The 21,564-nt window shown below is 44.3% G+C and overlaps 1 protein-coding gene across 1 annotated transcript in view; it reads left to right on the top strand.

The window, feature by feature from the left end:
• LOC147684389 (adiponectin receptor protein 2-like) overlaps nt 1-21,564 on the top strand; it is a 219,467-nt gene that overhangs the window by 135,085 nt on the left and 62,818 nt on the right. The window contains exon 4 of the mRNA XM_086940319.1: nt 629-816. Coding sequence (XP_086796445.1) covers nt 629-816 — 188 coding nt within the window. The remainder of the gene's footprint in view (nt 1-628; nt 817-21,564) is intronic.

Raw genomic sequence — 21,564 nt, 5'->3', positions numbered from 1 at the left:
CTTTTTTTTAAAAACATTTTTACTATGCATTCAATGATGGTCCTTCTTTTGAGCCTATACGAAAAGTGTAATTGCAGCATTTGACCTGGAAGAGACGTTTCTAGTAGCCATTACATTGGCCTGCAGGGCAAGTGTGCTTCAGGCTCTGGTGGCAGTAGAGCTCCTTCATTATTTTCCACCACAAGAGGGTTGTTTTAAAAACACATCTGTTCCTCCTTTGCCTGCCACAAATGCTGTGGAATTGAAGACCATATTTGGAAATCAGCCTGTCGATCTGGAATAGAAGTCTGGGCAGCTGTAGGCTAGCACCCAGAGTATAGGGCTGGCTTTACCAGCAGCTCATTTGAAGCCTGTGAGTATAACTGTCTGTGTACCCATCCTCCAGTTCCCTAGTGGGGACTGCAACCAAGAGGTCTCACAGTGACGTATGGAGACACAGGGCTCTATCCTGCCCAATTATGCCACTTTTAGTCCACTTCTAGTGAACAGCTCAGCACCAATGTAAATGCCATTGGTCACAGTATATGAACATAATTAAATATGCCGTTTTCATTGTTATATTATTATCAGTTTGGCCTTGGCGTACAATTCCCACATTGAAAGCTGTCTTGTACCATTCTTCCTCTAGGTTGGACTACTGTGGAATTACAATGCTGATCATGGGAAGCGTTGTGCCCTGGATCTACTATTGGTTTTACTGCTCCCCAACAGCCCAACTCACGCACCTGACAACCATGCTCTTGCTGGGAGCCACCTCTATTCTTGTGTCACAGTGGGAGTACTTCTCAAGGACGCCCTACAGAGTTCTACGCGCAGGTGAGAGAACAAACAGGGAGAAAGGTAGGAGTGAAGAGGGGACTGGGAATCTGGGGCAGGGGGTATGACAGACAAGAAGTCAAAGCAGAATAGCTAGGGCAGCTTAGGAGGAGAAAAATAAGACATGGGTGAGGATAGAGGAGGAAAGGGAAGCTAGATGATGTGCCATGGAGAGACCCTCTCTGCTGCAGTTCTGTTAGGAAAGCTGACTGTTTCCGGAACTCACCTGGCACTCTGTGATCATAGCTTGCCCTCAGGGAGCCATTTTGTGGCCTAGTAAGCTTTTTCTCAGCAGTTGTATGAGAGAGGGAGGTAATGAAGGAGTGAGGGAGGGAGGGAAGGAAGGAACGAGAGAGGGAAAGAAGGAGGGAAAGGGATAGAGGGCGAGAATGAAAGAGGGAGAGAGGGAAATAAGGAAAGAAGAAGGGAGAGAAGGAAAGAAGGAAGGAGGGAGAGAAGAAAGGAAGAAGGGAGAGAGGGAAAGAGGGAGAGAAAGAAGGAAAATAGATTTTTTGTTTGCATATAACTTTGGCGCAGTTTGATGGATCTTTACAAAACTTCAGAAAAAAGTCTTATCCATCTCAGGTTCTTCCTTTGAAGTTTCAGGGTGATCTGTCAAGTGGGGCACAAGAAAAAGGGGGCATTTCAATTTTCCACTGGAAAATTGAATGGCAATACTGAAACAAGCATTTACAATGCAACGGTTTCGCCTTTGGAAAAGTTTGAGCTATTGGCATTGTGAATGACAAACTTTTTATTTATGTGTTGGTTTTGGAAACAGATAAATAAATGGCATTGTCATTTACAATGGCAATAACTTAATCTCTTGCAAATGCTATTTGTATTGCAACTATTTCAGTTAGCATTTTGCACTACGATGAAAACTGGCTTGAGATGGATACAAAAAACAAGTCTTAGCTAGGAGGTAATACTCACCAGACAGAGACACCCGGCAAAAATGACTTCACGTAAACTATCATATGTACAGCACTAAACATTGCACATCCTTCGTTGAATAACTGTTTGTTTACTGCACTAAAGATTGAAGATTACTCTAGTGTTATTTCTATAGTGCTCACATGCTTCAGAGCAAAGAGGACTTTAGGAAAAACACTTGTAAACAAATAAGCATCGTGGGGGGAATTATACTCAGGCATTGTAGAATTACAGTTCATTTTGGAGTATGTAAATGCTATAGACGGGAAATGGTTAAAGGTGCTGGTTCAGAATTTGTAGCTGTGGTTCTGTGCATTTGCAACGGGTGCATTTAGTCGCAAAGTTTCAAACTAGAAGACATGGAATCCATTCCTAGCCTAATAAACTGATCAAATTGTGTGATCCTGTGTAAATCATGTTTTGCCACTATGCCCTATTTCACTTTCGAGTTTGTGTTGGGCAGGAAAATACATTATTTTTTAGAGGGGCCGGGCAAAGCTCCCACTCAGCCTGACCCAGGGTGCATGTCTCTTTCACAATAACTCCTCACTGCTCCAATATCTACAATCTCAGCCTTTCACCGAAAGTGCAGCAGACTCGGGTGAAAGGTCGGTCCGATGACAGCTAGAAGCGCCCCCGCGTATTCTTCCTGTGGCCCAGTCCGCTGGCACACACTCGTATTATATAGCTCCTCACTAACTCTGTTGTGGGAATTAACAGGTGGGAGTGTAAGGAAGCAGCTGTCGTTCCGGTTAGTGCATGAGCCTGTATGAAAGAACAAAGCCACAAAACACATCCAAGGGTAATTAACGGCCCTGTGAGAGGTAGAGAGGCTGGAGAGAGGGGGAAATGGAACATATGGAGAGATAAAGTAAGGGGGAGAAGGTGGAGAAAAACAGGAACTACAAGAAGAGAACAGGAGTGAGGAAAATCCAAGAGAAAGAAGAAAAACAAGTGAAAAACGGCGCGATAGACTATGGAAGAGACAGGGTGAAAAAGAGAGGGAATGAGAACGACGTCATATAAAGGGGAGAAGGGCGGGAGAGGGAGTCGGGAGAGCGTGAGAAGGATGGTGTTAAAGAAAGGAGGCAGGAGGAAGAAAAATGAAGGAATCACTTATAAACATAAGCCTAGCAGGTAAAGGAAGAGAAGAGAGAAAAACCAGAGGCCTGCACAGCCGCCGGAGGAGCTGCATGACCCCCTTCCTCTCCGGCGGACACCAGCCCAAATACGGCCGTGGGGTGCCGGTAGGAGAGGGGGTGCAGACTTAACGCGATAGCAGCTCCGGCCAGCAATGTCCCGACGGCCGATTTTGATGCTGTGGAGACTCTGGTGTTCCACGGCTGTGTGGTTTGTGCCTCTCAGCAGGAAGAAGGGAGCCGTAAGGATGCCGCCGAAGACCGTTTCTGGGTGAGAACGGAACATCTCGAGCATCCACTCAGCCCCGGGTCCATGAAAAAATGGCGGCCGCAAACATGAGGCAAAAAAAAAAATGTTGCAGAGAGGGAAAGAATCTGCGGAACGCCCACCAATCGCCTCAGTGAATGACAAACAGATCTCTCTTCCAATGGCTAGCCTCCATTTATGGAGCTAGCCAATGGAAGAGAGAGGCGGAACTAAGGCCACACTGTTCTAACATAAGATTTTGCGGCTGTTCGCCAGGCGAAACCTAAAAAGGGCTGGCCTGTTGTGGAAATCATGCGTGCAATAGGGTTTGTAAAAAACCTATGTAGGTTCAAGCTTGCATAGTTGGTGATCAGGAATTTGCATTTCTCGTGGTTTCAGGACATTAATGGTATGAAACCTAGTATTGAAAACTGCTCCGTATGCATCTCAATGGCTGCTACAGGAGGCATTTCCACACCCATGGGTATTTATGGTTCTAACACAGAAGAGTGTACAATGGACATCTTAAGGTTTCTTTGGTCTGGGTTCACCATTGGAAGGCCATACCAGACAGCTATCTTGCCTGGGGTTACCTGAACTTTTGGTGATCTCGTTTGACTCAAAATGCAAGGAGCAGATTTTGCTGACACTTGTTTCAGATTGCCACATAAAGTTCAAGCACGTGTTCTGGCCCCTGACAGTGACTTTCCGTGGTAAGTGCGCTAAAATATCACATGGATTGTTGGCTTATGTAACCCACAGACATTACATTACTTCTGTTAGTCATTGCAGATGCTGTGTTCCTCGTTGCCCTCTCATGAAGGCAAGGCTCTACATGACCTACTATCAGCAATCCGAGCAGTTTGCTGAAATCGTTGCAGTGCTCAATGGTGTCTGCTATTTTTTTAACCAAGCAGAAGCTAACTCTACTACCTCTTAGCCACACCAGCACACACATCAACATACTTCTTTACCTCTTGTCAGCTTAACCTTTAATGCTACAGATGTGAAATGCTGGTGCTGCTCTGACTGCCAAGTCACTCTTGATCTAACATAATGGTCTGCCAACTCCGCCACTCGTGTCAAATCCGAAACATCATAATTGCGTAGCGTTGCACTGGGGTAATAATAGTGACTTGGAGGTATGTACCATAAATATCAATCTACAGGCCTGTATCTCTGTTGTAATGTTTGTTGGCATTCATTTCACACACCCTGCCGGTTACAAATCCCCTTACTCCAACCCCCTCAGAATTCCACTCCCTTAGCCTTTTGTCTTGCTTGCAGTGTTTTTAATACACTATTTCCATCTTAATGACAAGTATTAGTTTTGTAGGCAAGTTTACTCCTTGTTTCCTTATCTCATTTATTGTGGCTACCAGATCAAAGTGATGGAAATTGTAGAACCCATTATTTAAAGAACAGTTAACGACTTTACTATTCCCTTTTCTCCATGTTGGACAAAACAATTTGATCTTAAAGTGGTTGAAATGTTCGTTCTTTAAATCTTGAGGCTTTCTGCCTAGATGGGATTAGTTAGTCTGGTCTAATAAATCACTAAAGCATGGTCCAGAAGAGAGTCACACAGTTATGTCTCTGGCATGTACTTGAACTTCGCCTGGGTGAAGGATTTCTGCACCTCCTGATTCTGGTTTGAGGAACAACTGTGGGACACATTTTGCTATGGAATAGTACTTTTCTCTGAATTTCCACACTATTTCCATCTTAATGACAAGTATTAGTTTTGTAGGCAAGTTTACTCCTTGTTTCCTGATCTCATTTATTGTGGCTACCAGATCAAAGTGATGGACATTTTAGAACCCATTGCGAGATGCTAACTCCTCTGTGGCAGTCCAATAATATTCCCTTGAGGTGACGGTTCATGTAAAAGACTGAGCTCGAGGGTATTTATCAGAAATTACTTATTCATGAACGCTGTGCCTTCAAAATATTGCTGCAGCAAACAGAATAATGAACTGAGTGCTCGAATTAATCTAAGCCACTGGCAATCGCTTGGGGCAGCATTCCAAACCATTTTTTTTAGTCCACTATGCTCCTCTAGATGGAGACCAGGCATATGTAAATTGGTCTTGGTTTTATCTAATTTGAACACAAGCAGCCCCAATTTTGGACTACTTAAGCCTAGGCAGTGTGGTATAGGTTGAGTCATGTGGCGCAGGGAGTACAAGACCCACTTCTGGGCATACAAGTCGCATTTACGGGGTCCACTGCAATAAACAAAGTGATGGAAGGAATGCTTTAATTCATCTCTACCTCGAATTGCATTAATTTAAAATGGTCCTCTTATAAATAGTATAATTTATCCATGTTTTGAACCTAGAGACAATCCGTCCTTGACTTCTTCTATCCCATACTCATAAACTTTGGGGCAGATTTATGTTAACTGGCGCATCCCGAGGGATGCGCCAGTTAACATGTGCCACAGTGCGCCACAGCTGCGCCACCCATGGTGCGCCGCATTTATGATGCGGCACACCATGGGGTAAAAACGGCACAGATGCGTCACGCATCTGTGCCGTAAAAGTGACGCATTGCTGGAGTTGTGTCGCAAGCGCGACGCAGCTCCAGCAAGGCTCGGGGGTGCCCTATCTGACCAATGCTGCGTCAAGCCTTACGCCTGCTTCAAGCAGGCGCAGGGTTTTGACGCAGCATCGGCCTAAAAGTGACTGAGTGAAATCTCATAGATTTCACTCAGCCACTTTTGCGAGGCGCACCTGCGCAGGAACGCCCACCCTGCACCGGAACGCCCACAAGCGGCGCAGGGCTTTACAACGTGACGCATCTGCCTAGATGCGTCACGTTGTAAATCGGTCGTAGGGATGCGCCACGTTTACGCCACAGTTGCGTGACGCAAACGTGGCGCATACACAACATAAATCTGCCCCTCTGTGTTTGGGCTCCTGTGATTCATCTAGGCAGCACTCCTACTGAGCTCCTGCTAGTTCCCCTATTGCCTCTGTGCATCTCAAAGTAGGACATATTTGCACTCTCATTTATCAGGCTCCTGTTGTCTGTAATCTCATGAGCATATATTTAATGAGGCACAGCCTAGTTTTTCATTAGTCAGCACCACACACTGAACTTCTAGGATGAATCCACTGCTGACTACCTATGAAGTAGGTAACTGTGGGCTAAATTGGCATACTTCCTACAGAAGTTATGACGGATAAAGTCACTTTTGATCTTTTTTGCCGAGGAATGTGCAACCCCATATGTTGTCCTTCGCTCTCACAGTTCTGCAAGTGACGAAAGGCTCTTAAAAAACACTGACCTCGCCTGAGATCTCTCGAGGTCTACCTTGGTAAAGCTCTGGTTTTGTTACCCTGACATGCAAGAATGGGGCAGGGCGTGGTTCAGGTATGGGGAGCTTTTATCTTGAGCAGCCATTTGGAGAGTGCTACCCACTCAACCATGGTCAGCATTTCTACTTAAATTCGAGATATGCTATCCTTGTAAAGTGTGTGGAATCTGCTTCGTTAATACATGGTGGTGTGAAGCTGGGCTGTCGGTTATTGGTAAATTGATGTGTTTTACCACTGAAACGACATAAAACTCCATATTAGCCGATCTACAGTCCACAAGAGCTAAATCGATGAATGAAGGAAATGAACGGTTACTCTTTTGGCGTTGGTTTTTTCGTCAGAATTCGTAATTAACCCTTGGCAAAATGACCTTCAGTGTCAACCAGTATCGATTGTCTGAATGGTTCACTTTTGCAATAATTATGATCTTGAAAGATGCGTTTATTTAAAATCCATTGGCAAGGCTTCTACTGGGATTAAACAATTAAGTTAGGTGTGCACCTGTGTCTTGCACTTTCCTAAGTATTTTTTTGTTTGGCATCTTGCCACATTTACTTTCTCTGTAATCGCGTTAATCCCGCTTTCTTGCTGTTCAGAGCCTTTCATTTTCAAATGTACAATTAATGTTATCATCTTATATTACTCAGCGGTTGAACAGGATGTTTTGGGCTAGTGGTACCTTCTGGCTTATAATCATGTAGCTATCAATAAAGCAGACAGATGTTATGATCCTTGCACTTTGAAAAACGTCCTCCTTACCACGGCAAGTATATTTAATAATTTCATTTCTGAAGTTTCACGTCATATGCCTTTATTTCAACATAATATTGTTGTTAAATATGAATGCACCTGAAATAAAATGTTTAGTTTATTTCTGATTCCTTAAAATGATATATTGACCGTAATTGCGGCGTAGTCTGGTGTGAACGTTAGTTGTTGAAAGTGAGAAAAGTTTTCATATTTCGGAGGAGGCACGACCGGAAATGATGTGGGGTGGAGGTAGGGTTGGCACCTGGACAGTTTTCTACCGGCATCACTGGTGTTTTAATGTCTTTGTCGGTACAAAAATATGCAAAATCACCTAAAGCAGGTATTTTTAGTCCTTAGCTGTACATACTTCAAACAGCAAATATAAACCGAAAGCTATTTTAAATTCATTCTATAGGTGCTTTAAGATCCCTGGCTCGTAATAATTAAAGTAGGCCGAGTCAGAAAATGCATGTTAAAAATGAATAGGTACGATTTTGTATAAAATCATATTTCGTATCAAGTCCGGGCCTTTGCAGACTTGAAACAACAAATGTGCGGTGTTTATTTTCTTGGAAAGGTGGCAACCCCAGATACAGGTAAGAACCGAATTCTAGTCACATAAAATGTTCTAAACAATATTAGATTACTAGATTTGTGGGACTCCTAGTACGTAATTTTTCCCCGCTATTGCTCGACTCCTACAGTAGTTCCGGCTGCCGTGATGTTTAGTAACGCGATTTCCTTTTAAGCTTTTCTATGGGGAGGGTAAGCACTCTGGCTTTATTCAACTTGACGTGCTTAATCACGGACATTACATGATTTGACGACGCCCCGTTTCTTCATTTAGTTGCAATGGTAGGGCATGTTTCGGTTAATGGCGTCCGTAGGCTCGCTAGATTTGTGTATTAATGTAGGCCGAACCTGCCAGGGAACTGTCACTCTGCCTTGAGGTGCTGAGTCCATAAATATTCGTCACATGTTCTAAATAATTTCTTTTTAACGCGCACCTCACACATTCATCCCCGCTCCTTCACAAAATAAAGAGAAACTGATTGGCAGGAATCTGCTTACCGGGGGCTCGTGCGCCTGCAATTCGTTTTGCAGTGATGTAGAAGCCAGGAGTATGTTTGGAAGGCACTCGGGCACTCGGATTGTGTAGGCAATTCTACTGGCTTATAATGACACGTTCGAAAATATCGAGCCAAAGCAAATTCTAATCAAAATAAAGAATCACTAAATTCAAGTTACAAAACAAGTCAGGTCCCGGCCGCGCTGTGATTAGCTGACGTCACGGGGGTGTCCCGGGCCGGCAGCCAATCACAGCGCGGCCCGGGGAATGACATCACGGGGGTGTCCCGGGCCGGCAGCCAATCGCAGCGCGGCCCGGGACAAAGGGGCGGGGCTTAAAAAAAGCACCAGAAACGCCCCCGAATCGCGTTTTCGAGAGAAAGCGCGATTGACACCCTCTGTCTCCCAATGGCTAGCCTCCATTTATGGAGCTAGCCAATGAGAGGCAGAGGCGGGTCATCGATCATATATAGAACTCAATAGGTTTTTTAGCGAAATGCTCACTACGTGAGCATTTGCAGGCAAAACCTAAAAACGGCTGAACGGAATTACATCAAATTTGGAAAAAAACAAGATCTTGGTCAAGAAAGCGTGATTTTGGGAATTTGGTGTGAATCCATTCAGTATGGTTTGAGAGATTAAGATTCAAAATGTATGTATATTTCTTGCCGCAAAGGATCAGCGGAGCTGACAGATAAAAAGATAATATCTGATTGACTACCACATCAACAACAAGGTTGCAGCTGTAATTTTAGGACATGGGGGGCTCAAAACAAATGGTAAAAAAAGAATTATGGGGGCAGGGTACGGATACCCTGACCCTCTTGGTCTGCTGGCTTTCTGGCCAAAATGCGAATTTTTCTTTTTAAATGTTACCCCGTAATACCCTATTGAATTTTAAGCCCCCTGAGGTGAGCCAGGTTCCGGATTGGGAGGGGGGGGGGGGGGGGGGGGTCAGTGCTGACGTTTATTTTCATTTTAAAGAATTTGGGAAGGGGGCATCCATAGGGCCCCCTCTTGGATCTTTGAAACCACCCGGGGGCCCTCATCCCCCAGGGGAGACCCAATCCGAGGGATCCTGATGAACCCCAATGGGTGGGTACTCCGTCACCCTCTACTTCGATGTGTTCTCTCGATGCATGTCATTTGGGGAGCAGGGCACACCACACTTGTGCTCCCTGCCCAGAAGAAAGTTGCCTGCTCCTGCGCTAGCTCCTTAAGATTAGTAAATCTATCCTTTCCTATATGTACTTACGGTGATGATATAGCAGTAGCTGATATTCTGCAAGATTTTTGTAGGTGGTTATTTTTTAACTCAATACAGTTGCGGCCAGAGAAGGGGCTCCTTCTCGCATGTTCATCTCTTAGCCTCCAAGCACTCCCAGGAAGGTAGATCTAGTTAGCAGAAGAGAGAAATGCTGGCAAACATGACTTTCTTGGTATTCGCTTTTGACTTCAAGACATTCATCATTGATGCAAGGTATGATGGAGAACTGCTTATCTTCAAATACTGATACAATGCTGAGGATGGATAGAACATCCAGGAAGGTATGCTCTACGTATGATCCCCTTCGACATCAGAGCACACTTCAGTATCAAGGTACTTCTCATCAAAACATTAAACTTCAAGACATTCACTGTTGAAGCTCTTGACTGTGAGGCATTCATAGTTCCAAGAAACACTTGATTTTTAAATGAACTCTTCTAGTTTCTCGTACTTTCTTGCAGTCTCCTCTAACACAGTCACCATCAGTGCTGGGTATTCCCCACAACCCTGTTTTATTTTAAGGGTTGCAAACTTCCCAAGAACCATCATCTGCTACACCTATGATGACTCTGCCAACTTCGCTGTCACTTCTTCCAATACAAGAAGGTCTTTACCAGCAAAAAAGGTACATCAACTTGTTGTTGCTGCCATTAAAAAAAGGGCACAAGATAGAGAACCCACTCCTTGGAAGAGCAAATAATATCCGAGGGTCTTGTAGCAATTAACATGTAAAGAAACTGTTCATATTCCAGGCAGCAGATGCTATGAGCAAGATGTTTGAAAAGAACCGCAAATGAACCATAAATGACAACCTTCTTCATGATGCCATCCTAGAATAGGATTTACCTAAAGTAGATCCTTTGCTACAGCAGAAAGTACAAACTGCCCACTCTTCACAAACCAGGGACCACTGATCAATTGGTCACAAAACTTTCTCTATGTTTTTGGCTAGTTCTCCTGATTATGTTGTCCTTGATTAAACTAAGACACTCAGAAGCTAGAATGGTTCTAATTGCTCCAGATTGTCAGAAACGCTGGTAGTACAGATGTCTTCAGCATGTCAGGGAATACTCAGAAAGACCACTGTCTCTACTTCAACCTCTTCTTCTATGGATATGATATCCACTACATCCGTTACTACTCTGATTGTGTCTACAAGGATTTGTATTGTGACAAAAAGAACTCTCGTGGACGACTCGTCGACGAAGACGGCATCATCATCGAAAAATTCGTCATCCAAGAAGAGCCCGTCGACGAAGTCGTCGACGCCGCCGTCGACGACTGTCTCGTCGACGAAGAAAGCATCGACGTCTATCCCGTCGACGACGAGCCCGTCTTCGGTTACCCCGTCGACGAGTCTATCGTCGACGATGCCCTCGTCGTCGATCTCGTCGACGATAAACCCGTCGACGACGGCATCTTTTCAGCAGGTGGATGCACCTTGGTCACCGGGGCCATCAAGATCGATGGGATCAGCTTTACTAAGACCTACCACTGGAAATCAGGCCTTTTGTACGCCAATAGCGACAAAAAACGTTCAACTCGTGTCTTATAAGAGACAACAAGGTTCATATATATCACCACTTATGCCTTCTCATCTTCTAGAAACTTATGCTGATGATGAAGAAGATGACTTTGAAGACGATGATGATGAGGGTGCTTTTGGTGTGGCACGTCACCCATCCGAGCTTGGCATCAAGTGCCAAGATGATGATGAAGACGATTCCTACGCTGAACACTACTACCAGGAGGATATCATAGTGCCTCATACATTGGAACATCAGAGAAGGCCTAGGGTCCCGGAAATCACTCAGTTGCCGCCTAATTTGATACAAGACTTACAGGCTATGCTGGCGGATTACAAGCAGCGTTTTCTACCGCAAGTACCTCAATCTGATACTGCAGATCCTCCTCAGCAACATCCACCGGTTTCTCCAATTGTGGAAACTCCGCAACCGGTCTTGCCTCCACAAACTCTGGATACGTCATCGGAAGAGGAGGTAGAAGATGGAGAGTTGCCTAACATACCTTCATCAGACCCATGGGATGAATACGTTATACCCATGCCATCCCCTCCAACTCCACAACCTTCAGATTCACCGCCTGAAGATGTAGGTGGTTTTCACAACCTGATGCAGAGGGCATCAACCAGGTTTAAGATCCCGGTTACAGTGGAGCAAACGGAGTGTTTTCTCCATGACTTTAAAGAGGAAACAAGAAAGATATCTAGAGCCATTCCCATTATTGAGTATATTTGGAAGGACGGCATAAAAATAATGAAAAACCCTGCATCTGTGCCTGCTGTGTTGCCCAGAATAGAAAAGAAATATCGTGCTCCGCTCTCTAGTCCGGCATGCCTTATTGGTCATCCACGCCCGGATTCGGTAATCTCTCAGGCGGCGCAACAAAGGTCAAAGAACCCAGCTACCCCTATTTCTACTCCACCAGATAAAGAGGGGCGACGATTAGACCTTATTGGGAAGAAGTTTTCCACTATGGCTGCAGCATCCATCAGGATAGCAAATTCAATGGCGATTATTGGGCGCTACGATCGCCAAATGTGGTCAGAGATGGCTAGCTTCATAGAGCTGTTGCCAGAGGACAAAAGACAAGAAGCCAGGAAAGTTCTAATGGAAGGAGAGCGGGCAGCGGAAGAATCCATCGACTGCGCTCTAGATATGGCAAATACGAATTTCAGACAGTTGGCTGGGGCAGCTGTCCTGAGACGTCAAGGGTGGTTAAAAGCCACTACATTTCGTCCGGAAGTTCAATTGAAAATATTGGACATGGCATATGACGGAGAGTCCCTCTTTGAGAAGCATGTCGATGAGGCTCTCCAAACGATTAAAACTGACACAGATACTGCAAAGTCACTAGGATCATTGCAATATAAAAGAGGATTGTTCAGAGGAGCGAGAGGACGAGGTTATTCGTCCAGAGGAAGTTATTACCAGCAAGGCAGGCAATATCAACAACAATACCGCCAAAACTATCAGTTCTCTTATAGATAACCTGGATCGGCTGGTTTCTCTCGCCAAGGAGGAAGAAGGCGCGCAAACAACCAATGACGAGACAGTCACAAGAAACAGTGAGAGCAATTGGGCGCCACCTCCAATCCCTTACCTTCCCGTGGGCGCGAAGATATCTGCATTCCAACAGCAATGGCAGAATATAACAACGGATCGGTGGGTGTTAGACCTGATCCAACATGGTCACACCCTAGAGTTCATCACCAAACCTCCAACAACTCCGCCAGGGGTCCCCCTCCCCCTCGTCTTCACTTATTGTTCAAGGAAGTGCAAGCTATGCTTCTCAAAAACGCAATAGAGAAAGTTCCAAATCATCAGAGAGGGGCAGGTTTTTATTTCCGTTTTTTCCTCATAAAAAAGAAAACAGGGGAATGGCGACCGATCCTAGACCTACGCAATCTGAACAAATATCTCAAGAAGCAGGGATTTCGAATGGTCACCCTCTCGGACATTCTCAGTTGCCTCAACGAGGGACATTACATGGCTTCCTTGGACATGGAAGATGCATACTTCCACATCCCAACCCACCCAAACCATCGAAGTACCTCAGTTTCACGGTGGCCGGCGCCCATTATCAATTCAAAGTTCTCCCATTTGGCCTCAAGTCGGCCCCAAGGATTTTCACGAAGTGCCTGGCCCCTGTGGCAGCAGCTCTTCGGGCAGCAAAAGTGCAGGTCTTCCCGTATTTGGACGACTGGCTAGTCAAAGGTCCATCAGAAGCCAAAGTAAGATTCGACATTACAGTATGCCGCAATCTCTTCGCATCGCTAGGCCTCACAATCAACAAAACCAAATCTCAAATGGATCCAAAACAAAACCTGTTGTTCCTAGGAGCTTGCTTGGACACAGTGGAATGAAAGGCATTCTTATCTCGAGAGAGACAGCTCCAACTGCAGGCGTTGGCCAAAAAATTGGCAAGAAGAAGGTCACTTTCAGTTCGCCTATTTGCATCACTTCTGGGGATGTGTTCTTCAGCCATCAACCTCATTCCATTGGCGCGTCTAAAGATGCAGCCACTGCAAGAGGAGCTAAACTGTCAATGGCATCAAGCGACAGGTTCATTCGAGGACACCATCACAGTCACCAACAGGATGGTGCACGCACTCCAATGGTGGTCTCAGATCAGCAATCTGGAACAGGGGCTCTCATTCTTGCAGAATCCTCCAGATTTTATTCTGACGACGGATGCGTCCATGGAGGGCTGGAGTGGTCATCTCCAGGACCTGCAAGTGCAAGGAAAATGGTCTCAGCAACACAAGAAATGCCACATCAACAGTCTAGAGTTGAAAGCCATTTGCCTGTCTCTTCAAGCGTTCCTCCCCAGGATAGTAGGATCCTCGGTTCTGGTCAGAACGGACAACACCACAAGCATGTTTTATATCAACAAGCAGGGAGGAACGAGATCAGCAACAATATCCAAACAAGCCCAAGAGTTATGGAAATGGTTAACAGTTCACAACATAACTCTCAAGGTGGAGCACGTTAGAGGCCTCTACAACACCTTGGCAGACAAACTGAGCAGAACATTGTCAGATTGCCACGAGTGGGAACTGGACAACGACCAGTTGAACTATGTGTTTCAGAGATGGGGCAAACCCAAGTTGGACCTATTTGCAACCCAACAGAACAAGAAATGCCGGTACTACGCCAGCAGATATCCTCAACAGGGGTCAAGGGGGAATGCCTTTTCGATGCGATGGTCAGGGACCTATGCATACGCTTTTCCTCCGATCCCTCTGATTCCACGAGTGGTGCGCAAAATGAAAATGGAGAGTTGTCGCCTTCTCCTCATTGCTCCCAAGTGGCCTCGCCAGTATTGGTTTCAGGAACTCATGCTACTTTCACAGGAACCACCGATCAAACTGCGTGTAACTCCGAAGTTACTGTCACGCAACGAGGGTCAGGTACTTCACCCAGATCCTCAATCGCTGAAATTGCACGCATGGCTCCTAACTTCCTAGAATTCGAACATCTCCAAATTCCTCAGGACTGCCGAGACATTTTAGAGAAAGCAAGAGCCCAGAGTACATTAAAAACTTATCGTCTCAAATGGAAGCGTTTTTGCGCATGGTGCATCTCTAGTGCTTTACACCCTATAGAGACGCCGGCAGAAAAGATATTACCCTATTTATTGCATTTAGCGCAATCTGGTCTTTCTTTTTCGTCAATAAAGGCCCACTTAGCGGCCTTATCCAGGTACAGAAAGATGACTAACACTCAATCACTCTGCTCTTCATCGCTAATCAAGCAATTTATGAGGGGTCTGTTCCGGGCTTATCCCCCAGTGAAGCCCTCACCACCGGAATGGGAGCTCAACACGGTTCTATCACAGCTGATGAAGCATCCGTTCGAGCCTATCCATAGAGCCGACCTAAAGTTCTTGACGTGGAAGATTGCTTTATTACTGGCGCTAACTTCCGCAAGAAGAGTGGGAGAAATTCAAGCTTTCACCTTAAAGGAGCCCTTTTTACATTTCTCCCAGGACTATGTCACTTTGCGAATGAATCCAACGTTCATACCGAAAGTGCCTTCCCAGTTTCATCTAAATGAACCTGTCAAACTGAAAGTTTTGTTTCCAAACCCGTCAACCCCTGCTGAAAAGACATTGCATTCTTTGGACATCAAACGATGCTTAAAATTCTATCTTCAGAGAACCAAGGCTTTGAGAAAGTCAGATCAACTGTTTGTAGCTTATGGCCAGACTACATTGGGGAAAGCGGATACTAAAGCCACGATTTCAAGATGGATCGCATCCGCTATTCAATTCTGCCACGTCAAGGCTATTCGACCATTGACAAGATCTATTCGATCTCACTCCACAAGAGCTATGGCAGCGTCTGCGGCTTTGTTTGCAGGAGTGACGCTTGAGAACATTTGCCGTGCTGCGACATGGAAGAATGTCCACACGCTTACAAGACATTACTGCCTGCAATCAGCAAATCAGGATGATGCGGCAGTGGGCCAAGCTGTTTTACGTCACCTGTTTCCATAAGGAGTATGTTCAGGTACTGATGTTCACTTATTTCATATAAAGTACATGCAATTCAATAGATTGTTTTAAATATGCAGACATATGCTAACATGTTGTTTATTTTTGTATGATGCTTAAGATTTCTTTCCAGAAAGAAAATGCATAATTTCAATGTTGAACTTGAACATGATTTATTAATAGATGAATCTCTAGGCGTTTGTTGGTTGTTGACGATACATTCATGGGGGTGCACTGCAATAAGTCTCCCACCATCCGCAACCAAATTTGCCTGGCTTACTGCTTGCTATTCTGATTCAGGCATGTGAATCTATGAAAGATACCCCAATACTGGATAAGAAAACAAGTTACTTACCTGTAACTTCAGTTATCCAGTATTGGTATCTTTCATAGATTCACATGCACCCACCCTCCTCCCCGGCGAGTCAGTTCTCTAAGTTTGGGATACTTGTTCCCACTTGTGCTACGAAAATCTGAGGAGAGCTGGCTCTGCAGGGAAGGTTCTAGAGGGTGCTGTGAGCTGATTGGTTGGAGCAAAGACTTTGGTCCTTTTAGCATAATGATGTAGATAGGCTACTATAATATAGGCCTCAGGCCTTTTCTAGGGCCTACTACTACAAAGTGCTTTTGGCACTGCTTTTTTATTTACCGTGGGACTCCCGCCTCGACGACGGGGAATGATTCAGGCATGTGAATCTATGAAAGATACCAATACTGGATAACTGAAGTTACAGGTAAGTAACTTGTTTTCTTCTCTTGTCATGTCATTAGGATAATCACAATTCACAGGCCTTGCTCAATATATTGATGGGCCCAAAATAAGTACAAGAGAAATTTACCTCACACCTCCTCGCATGACAGTTTTACCACCTCACCACTTATTGGACAACTATCCCAGAGATGGTGTAGGACACTGATAGGTGCTATATCATCCTTTAGAGAACAAATATCCCTACTTCTGATGAAGTGCAAAAGGATGTTAATTTGCGAGTGTGTGAGCCACTAGGGTTGAGAGAATGAGGTGCAGAGTGAATATCTGTGTGCACTCTGAATGAGGGTCAGGAGGTCTTGTGGTTCGTTTTTGGTTGCTGTTACTATTCTGAATCAAGCACCATAAATAAACATCTCCGAGTACCAAGCACCAAGTCAACTTTGAATGAGGGAATCTTAAAGAGTTCCTCAGACCCTGAATTAGTATGAAGCTACTATGATGATTACATATGTGGAATAGAAAGTAGTACACCTTACACAGGGATTCTTATATGTGCCTGCTTGTCTGTAGGTTAGCATTATATCAGTATCAAAGAGTACATCACAAGGTGCATTTATAGTGTACGTATGGTAAATCAAGGCATCTGAATACAGGGTAAGGTCAGACAGTGCTGTGCTCTTAAGCCACGTCTAGGTTCCCTGGATATGAGAGCAACCAACAGTCTGCAGACTGAAGCCCTTTGTATACCCCATAACAGGAAGTGTCTGATTCTGTGGGGAACTAAAGTCCTGCATATATCATGAGAGGAAGGACAGACACCTGGTGACAAAGCTCCTCTGCATTTGCCCAGAACCTGTAGGTGCAGTTCCTTTCTGTTTATTGCCCTTTGCACTGAATATGTCCTCTTATGCAACATGAATGGGGGTGGAGTTCAGTTAGTAACTGGAGTGAGGGTATGTGCACCTAGCCACCCTTTTATTTGCAGGGTCACCTTACAAGAGAATGCCTTCACAGGAATTGGCATAAAGGCAACCCTCTTGTTGAGTGACCACACAGTGACATGTCCTAATGGACACTACAGGTCCCAGATTTCATCACTGAGGTGGTCAAGAAGTCAGAAAGGTAGAATACAGAAGATGCTCACAGCGGCTGAGAAGACTCTGCCAACCTCAAGACTAGGTAGCCACTCCCCCTATCCCAGAGTACCATTTTAAGTCACATACCAAATCCGCGTCGTTGTCACTGTGCATCTATATATTTACTGAGTTGGAGTACTGATGAAGTCACAACTAGGCTGCTGGTTACAACAGGCAGGATTATTTGTATGAAGGTGGCACACCACTTCAAATTACCTAAATGATCTTTTGTAAGATATGCTGAGCAAAAAAACAGACTTACACTCAACCAAATTGCCATATGGTGTCTACGAATTGAATAGGACTGTGTATGCGGACAACATAACCATCAGAATATGGGGACTGAATCAACACATATTATCAGAGTATGTTGGCCTGATTCCTAGCTAGCTCACAGTGCTGCATCTAGACCCCTAACCTTACCAGGGTACCAGAGGGTATCTGCAACCTGTGAACATGACCTCTCTAATTCCATAAGGAAATCTTGGAAACAGATCTACCCTTTCGCCGTTACTCAGGCATGTCCACGGGAGACACAAGAAAGATGCAAATTGGCTTTTTAAACATTTATTGAAACAATTGTATTCTTGTGTAAAAAGCGTGAACTGCAATTATTAGTAGGATGAAACAAAGCATTGAAATCAGCCTTACAAAAATGGTGAAGAAGATAGACAGTTCCTCCATTATAACATAATAATGTGTTTATGATTATATTTATACTCCTATCTAATACTATCTACACTTGCAAGCGCATAGTGCAGGTACCCGCCCGGACAGATCTGTTGGGACAACCCAAGCCCTCATGCCTGTGCAAGATTCATCAAGAAGCTGATGTAGTGTTGAGCAGGCTATCGTCCTTAGCAGGATGAAGATTAGATTCAGCAGGGCTGCATCTCAGTCACATTGCACAGCGTCCAGGATAATCTCATCCAAAGTGCTCCTCTGCAGAATTTGACTTAGAGGTAGAGGTGGTTTATACAATAAAAGCACTATTCCAATCGCACTGTGTCCAAGGTGCAGAGGTGATGTGATTGTTTGTCATGAGCCTCAGAGCTGTCTCCAACTGGACAACCAAATACAAAGACATCAGTTCAATGTTCCTAGCCTTGGACAGAGTGTACGGCAACACAATAAAATACTCACTAAGCAATGCAATGCATGCTGAATTATTTCTAAGCATATTATCATAGAATCACAAAGCATGTAAAAAGTCACAATAAGAAAAAGATGTCAAGTTTAGAACATGTAATAAAATGGAGATTTGTGTGCGGGCCCCGTTCGTACCTCACAGGTGCACCCACCAGTGCAGAACTAGAATGTAAAATGGATCACCTTTTGCAACTAGAGGACTCTACTACTGCTCTTTAGAGTATGGACAGTGTGCCCCTCCGTTGTGGGTTAGTTTCCTGTCTTTCTATTGGCCTTATAGGTTCAATGAAGGAGCTCATATTAATACTCGAGCCGTACCAGATTTGACCTCTGTTGTTTTTGAGTAGACCTGCTGTAACTGCTTCTAAGGACACAGTCTTTTTCTATAACATTTTTCTTGTATTGTTCTGTAGTTGCACTTATATATGGTGTTATATGCTTAACAAGACCCTGAAGCATGTTTCTGGACACCTTGCACACTACACCATTGGTGTGCTTCGATGGAAAGGTGTTTGTTTGTTCTGTGTGAGTCGTGTTTTGATGTCTTCCATGAGAGCCAGAATTGTGCTCATATTTTGGATTTGTTGCCGCTCCTTGGCATTTATTGAACCAAATAGCATGAGATCAAGGATGCTTAGGCTTTCGAAAGAAATTAAAAACATACCTATTTTCAAGATAATCAGGCTCATTTCTTACTTCTGCTCTGAGTTTTTCAGTTGTAGCGCGGGGACACGCTTCTTAGCGTAACCAAGCGCTTTACAAGCTTCCCTTAATTAATAATAATAATAATATAAGTGGATGTGTATGGATAAAGAAAAAAGTGTGTGAATGCAGCATAGTCTTTTTCTGAAGTTAATTGGCATACCAACTTTAGGATGATTTATTTTCAGTTTCGAGAGCAGTGGTCAAAGTGGGTGGGTCAAGCAGGGCACGACGTGCCCCAACATTTTAAAATTAATAAAATCCGTTCCTCTACTTTTTTATTTTAAAAAGGTGAGCCAGGATGGCAGAAATAGCCAAGGCCTATAGATAAGGTTTGGCCATAGGGTACGCTCCCTTTTCCACTTTGCCTAGAGAAGACAAGGACAGTGTCCACTTCCCCTGCTCTGCTGCTGGCAGCTCCCCCTCTTTCTTCCTTTTGCTCCTATTCCCGCTCTTTCTTTCTGTCTTGCTCCTCCTCACTTGCTGAATGAAAACCATGACTTCAGGAAGTGGCTCTTACCCTCTCTTTCCTTTCCTTTCCTTTATTCGTTCCCCTGTGAAATGGGTCCAAAATAGAAAGAAACACTTTTGCTGGAAATGTCGTCCTTTTCTGACTTTTTTCTACTCCAAAGTGCAGCCTCGGGATGAAGATAAAAAAAAGGTTAAAAATACGAAACATAAAAAACTAAATAAAGCAATACAGAGTGACCGCAAAGTGGCCAGATTGGTTTTATTCATACCCAAGCACATTAGCTCACCTTTACAGAGTTTGCTAATGAAGTGCAACTTTCATTTTCTCATTGAAGAGCATTTTTTTCCCGGGTGGGCAAGTGCACAATTTCTGGAGGTACTGCAATACCTGGTTGATGACTGGAGTTCCTTATTTTAGTTTATAAAATGTGTACTGCTGTTCTGTGTTCAGGAATGTGGTCTTTTTAAACCATACTGCTTACATTTTGTAAGGATATAAGCAATAGACATTGAAACGGGTTCCTTCCAGGACCTGTAGTCATGTCCTTAACTTTTCAGGTAAAAACACTCATTGATTTCTGAATAATGAGTGTAAAAGTGTTAAGGTAACCATGTTGTTCCTGCTAAATTTTCACTTGCTTTACTTAATCCTGCATTCCCTAGGGGCATTTGCTTTTTAAGGGATGTTGTTACTTTTTGTTTTCAGGCAGCTTGGTCTTGTCTAGTGCATAATTTGAATTGAGTTGCATCTAGGTGTTTATTGTGGGGCACAATTGGGTTGTACTGAAGGCAGTGCAAGCTTCTCTCAGTGGGGCAGTATGGTGCTCAGTGGTGGAGAGGATGTGACACTACGGCCAGAGTTGCAGAATTTGGGACTGGGGACCAGTTTCGGCCTTCATTATCAGTCCACTAGACCAGTGTCCTGAAGGAGCAAATTCCCATGCTAGACCTTAGAAGGCCCAACTAGACCATAGAAGCCGTAGTGTCTTAGCACCAGCAGGCGGACCCTATTGGTGACAAGTGTGGGTTATAACCTTGAAGGCATGTCCACCACAATCCATACTGAAGTTTACCTCCAGGCTTGCGGGCAAGCCTACGAAGCAGCACACCCTAGAGCGACAGTGACTCTGTCACTGAGGTCACAGCACCCTTGAGGCCAGTGTGCCTCACCCATTGGTACCTCCATTGGACATGTTTCAGCAGTAATAGTGCAACGCACCAGGGATTGGCAAAGCAGGATTTGCACACACGCCTATCTAAGTTCGCAAACTTCACTGTCTCTCTGCTTCTTGCACAAGCACTTTTAACATGTTCTGCCTGTTTTGGGGCCACTGGAATTATGCAGCAATGGAGGACACAATTATTGATGCAGTGTTGACTAAATTATGCAACAAAACAATGGCTGTATCATGGTACATTATTATGTTGAAATTTTTACACATACTAACAGTTTCTGTAAATATTTTGCCTCATTAGCACCAGTGTAACATACAAAAGCAGCAGTGAGAAAGGTGACTAGTCAACCTTGGCAAAGAGCTCCCTCCAATTTGCATCAACACAAGTCACATTTTTTAGTAACTTTTGATCCGTTTGAGCTACAAAATCTTTTTTGCTAAAATCCTCAGATTTTGCAGTAGATGATGTATTCCGTGGCAAATATGGCAGGGCCACAATTATATGGAAATCATTTGTAGACTAGGATATTTTAACTTTCATGTTTGAACTGCTCTTGAGGAAAAAGGGAGAAGTGCTGATGACAAAAACTGCATGGCTTGGAGACAAATGACTTGTGATTCTACTTTTAAGTGTATTTGCGACATTCTGTGCTTG

The sequence above is a fragment of the Lissotriton vulgaris genome, chromosome 10, assembly GCF_964263255.1.
Source record: "Lissotriton vulgaris chromosome 10, aLisVul1.2, whole genome shotgun sequence".
Taxonomy (NCBI): Eukaryota; Metazoa; Chordata; class Amphibia; order Caudata; family Salamandridae; genus Lissotriton; species Lissotriton vulgaris.
The sequence above is the reverse complement of the archived record's forward strand: the minus strand, read 5'-3'. Positions and strand labels throughout refer to the sequence as shown.